Source organism: Notothenia coriiceps, unplaced genomic scaffold (genome assembly GCF_000735185.1).
Source record: "Notothenia coriiceps isolate Sejong01 unplaced genomic scaffold, NC01 NC01_scaffold00037244, whole genome shotgun sequence".
NCBI classification, from domain to species: domain Eukaryota; kingdom Metazoa; phylum Chordata; class Actinopteri; order Perciformes; family Nototheniidae; genus Notothenia; species Notothenia coriiceps.
The window spans coordinates 20,464,971-20,469,450 of record NW_011369945.1 but is presented as its reverse complement, the minus strand read 5'-3'; the positions used below and the strand labels follow the sequence as shown (position 1 = coordinate 20,469,450).

The following is a 4,480-nucleotide window of genomic DNA, read 5'->3' as shown; positions in this document are numbered from 1 at the left end:
TAAATGCCGCAGCTAATATACGTATCAAACAGTGCACTTCAAATAAAAACGAAGACCATGGGAACAACAATTAAGAATTAGTAATTGAAGTCACTAGGACAGTTTGTAAATGAACAACGTGTGAGTGTTACGTGTAAACGGACTGTCAAGATCATAAAAATATCAATTTTAGAGTTCTGCCTCTACACGCACAAATAGGCAGTATTCCCTTTGTGTGACAAGTTCAACTATAACTCTAAAACACCGGAGATGACACTGTACAAGGAACGAAATTACAAGTTTTTCATGCCACGCGACTTCACGTTCTGTGGTGTCGTAAAGTCTTTTGTGTATGTCGTCAGTCTTTTGCGATTGTCCGTAAGTCTTTGCGATGTCGTAAGTCTTTTGCGATGTCGTAAAGTCTTGTGATGTCGTAAAGTCTTTTGCGATGTCGTAAAGTGTTTTTGTGGTGTCCGTTAAGTGTTTTGTGCGTAAATATATAAAAAGCTTAGACTTGGCTCTGTAAAAAACACCCGTCGCGCCACCTTCGCCGGCCTCTTTATTCCGCCGGCTCCATATAGGACAGATGTTAGGCGGTTCTTGGTAATTGTCCATCACTACTTCGGTTTACCTCCGCATCTTTCGATTATAATGATAATGTCTTCTCCCTTACCAGGACTTGTATACATGTATTTTAGGTGGTGGAGGTCGAGACCGGAAACCTCTCTTTAGAGTCTTTCTTCTAATAAAGCTAAAAAAACATTGAGGTTCTTATCTATGGTAGTCTTACGTCTGGTCCTAGACTGTAACGACCTCCGTCCCTCCTCTCATCCCGCTCGTACAGGTTTATAAGCTCTTGACAGGTCTCTAGCTTTGGGATAACCGATTTATATTATTCCTTTATTTAAGTTAAGAACCGACTCGTCTTGCTCACCTACATACATCGATTACTATGGTCACCTTCACCGCCCTGTTCATCGCGCTTCTCGCTCGCGCGCGTTTTTCTTCTTCGCTTCTAGCGCGCGCTGTTCTCCTCTTACCTACTTGTAACATTGTACTGAACAAAGCATACCCCGACTGAAAATAGAGATTTCCGCGCGCTCGGTACCTTCAGTGGTCTCTTGAGCAGCTGCCTGACAACGCAGTGGGCACAATAGGACGCAGACCGGTACCACCAGCGAGACCTTGTTGGCGTTTCTGAAGTCGGCTCGTGCATGCTTAGACGCGTCTCACCGTTACTCACTTTACGAGAGGAATGGTCGTCCGTCCGCATCAACATAAGCAGTTAAGTTTTCTGCCGTTGTTGGCTTCTGTCTCTTCTTCTTGTCTAACGTATATATATATATATATATATATATATATATACATTTGTTTTCAATGTACTTCCTTATTAGCCAACATACAGGAGATGAGATTTTGAAGAATGAACAGACATTTGATGTTAACTGTGGCTGATTCTCATATCACACAGAATTAAATGCTAGAAAAATACATGTTAACTTTACAAGCCCTGCAGACTATAGTCATTGTGTTGAACGGTAGTGTGATGTTGAACAGGACTCCCTGCTGTCAGTTCATGGCAGCCCTGGTAACATTAGTGTGAGAATAATACACACTTCATGAGAACACACTGCCGCTCAGTGTTTACCTCTCCCACACCACTCTGGTTTCTGGAGGTAACTCATTAACCCTGACATCAGTGATGTGCATGGACGTGTTCAATGATCAACCCGCTGCACCGTGTGTCTCAGGCAGAACAAACAGCGCTCTGCAGGCTGCGGCTCACTGAGCGGCTCAGTGACGCTCCGATTCCCTCGCCCCCTGAACGCACCACGCATCAGACCAGCCCCCCTCCTACTGAGTGAGCTTTACAATCTTGTTTATTGTTCCACACAGTCCCCAAGATGTTTCTATTCCTGCCTCACATCTGGGGGGTGAGTTGGAGGGGGGGGGGGTCGAGGGTCGCCCCCTCTCTTTGGTCTGCTGCGGCATCATGGGAGACATGGCTGTTAGTTCATGAGTTCAACACGGGTCTGAGAGACTGTCAGCTGACATCCTGTTCGTCACACTGTGTGTGTGTTTTTGTGTGTGTAATGCCTTTGTCAAATCTTTAAGACTTTAGCAGCGTCACTCCTTCTTCATGGTTTGAAGGCTACACTTTAACAAAAAGTGTGTTCACATTTCAGAGTGTGAAGTTCTAATGTTGTAAGTAATTGAAGTAATGGCTCGCATTAATCATATTACTCAAATCCTCTTTTTTAAATCGATCCGTGGGGCGTTATAGCTTGCCATCAACACCCACTGCTTTGCTAGTGCTGTATTTACTGTGATTAGCATGTAGCTTGTAGCATGTTAACAAACACTGATTGCTCCAATAAGGAAGTGTGGTTTGAATCAGCAGGTGTAGTGCAATGTTTAGATTATTTGTGCATATGAATCAATAAAACAAAAAAGGAGGAATAAACTATAAAGGAAGAACATGAAAGACCACCTAACAATTACATTAATTAACATTTCATTATATTTTTCTGCCCTGATTTCATGCACTGTATCACAAATCCGTGTGCTCAAGGAGAGGCTGATAAAGATGTTCACTCTGTATAACTGGACCTCGTTGTGTGTGCAGGCTCCTGATGTGTGATGGTGTGCGGCTGTGACGGTGTTGCTGCTTCTCGTGTCCCATTGAAGGAGGAGGACTGCCCCCCCCCCTCGAAGCAGCACCGTCGGTGAGTCTCAGCAGGAGAGAGGGAGGTGTAAATCTCACCTCCTCCCCCCTCAGGCTCTCTGTCGCTCTGATGGAGAGGAGCTGAGGAAGAAGCTGTGAAAGGGGGGAGGGGGGGACATACTGTAGCAGCGTTTTGTTCATGTAGTCAGAAGTTATTTTATTCTGAGTGAAGAAAGACCAAACTTTTTTAGCTCAAGCCACTGAAATAATTTGTTAATATATTTAATAATGATCAATTTGTGCTTATTTTGTCACTGTAACTTTATTTAAGTGAGTAAGTCTCCCACACAGACTGAAACGCCTCAATTGGACTTATTTGCTTAATTCTGTAATATAGTGATGTCACTATGTAACACTCGTGCTCCTATTGGCTAGCCCTCCAACACATTGTACGTGCTAAAGGGCTGGACATCTCTAAGCGGTTGACCAATCACAACACAGCCAGCCAGCTAACCAATCAGAGCAGACTGGGCTCTGGTTTCAGACAGAGGGGTGCTGTAGCACAGGAAGTATGAGAAAAAAAAGACCTTGTTGAGCAATAAGGCAACAATCATGTCACAGTAGAGGCAAAAAATATTATGAACCTGAACAGAATATGTCATGTTTACATAAAAAAATACAGCATCACATCTCTCATGGTTATGTCGTTATCTAAAAATCTCTGGTGTTTACCGCAGAGGCAGTGTTAGATATTAGACATTATGTTTGATGTATGTGAGGTTAGGGTGTGTGTGTTGTGAGGTCTGTGTGTCCCTTGTGTTGTCATTAGTGTACAGTGCTGCTGTTTGGTCTCCAAGGTAACCTCTGTCCCTCTCCCAGCAGCCTCCTGGGCCTCAGGACAGACCGCGCCCCCCTCGCCTCCATCACACATTGAGCACCCCCACCCCGCCCCCCGACTGTTTTTATACTGTTACACACTCCTCTTCGCAGCGGCAGTGCTCCCTCCTGGTGAAGGTACCCCCTCCCCCAACGTTAGCACTGCCCGCTAATGTTATTACTATAATTATTACTACTCTGTATATCATTCATATTAATGTTATTATTATGATTATTACATACATATTAAGCATGACTTCGCAAAAAAAAGGAAAAAACCCAATGCTGTACATTTTTAGATATTTTAAAGAAATACAAAAAAGTATTTTTGTAATCGAAACTGTTTGAAATGTTTGATCCTGTTTAAGTGTGCAAGGAACCGTGTGTGAGACATCATACAATTATGAGTCATCATAGAATAATCAGTCATAAAACAATGAGTTATCATAAAACGAGTGGACGTAATGCATCAAAGCAGAGTGTGTCTGCTTTTCTACTTCCTGTTTCTCCGTGTGGGTACCCCATGGAGCCAACATGTAGTCCTGATGTAGTCCAGATAGGGCCAACATGTAGTCCTGATGCAGCCAACATGTAGTCCTAATGGAGACCACATGTAATAGTAAAGCCAACATGTAGTCCGAGTACAGCCAACATGTGATCCTGACGTAGTCCTTAAAGAGCCAACATGCAGCCCTGATGTAGAACTCATGGAGCCAGCATGTAGTCCTAATGGAGCCAGCTTCTAGTCCTGACGTAGTCCTTATAAAGCCAACATGTAGTCCTGATGGAGCCAACATGTAGTCCTGATGGAGCCAACATGTAGTCCTGATGGAGCCAACTTGTAGTCCTGACGTAGTCCTTATAAAGCCGACATGTGGTCCTGATGGAGCCAACATGTAGTCCTGATGGAGCCAACATGTAGTCCTGATGGAGCCAACATGTAGTCCTGATGGAGCCAAC

At 43.9% G+C, this 4,480-nt stretch overlaps 1 protein-coding gene across 1 annotated transcript in view; it reads left to right on the top strand.

The window, feature by feature from the left end:
- The window catches only part of LOC104965401 (carboxypeptidase B-like), an 8,487-nt gene that overhangs the window by 2,004 nt on the left and 2,003 nt on the right, over positions 1-4,480 (top strand). The window contains exons 4-5 of the mRNA XM_010794356.1: positions 1,876-1,987; positions 3,527-3,658. Coding sequence (XP_010792658.1) covers positions 1,876-1,987; positions 3,527-3,658 — 244 coding nt within the window. The remainder of the gene's footprint in view (positions 1-1,875; positions 1,988-3,526; positions 3,659-4,480) is intronic.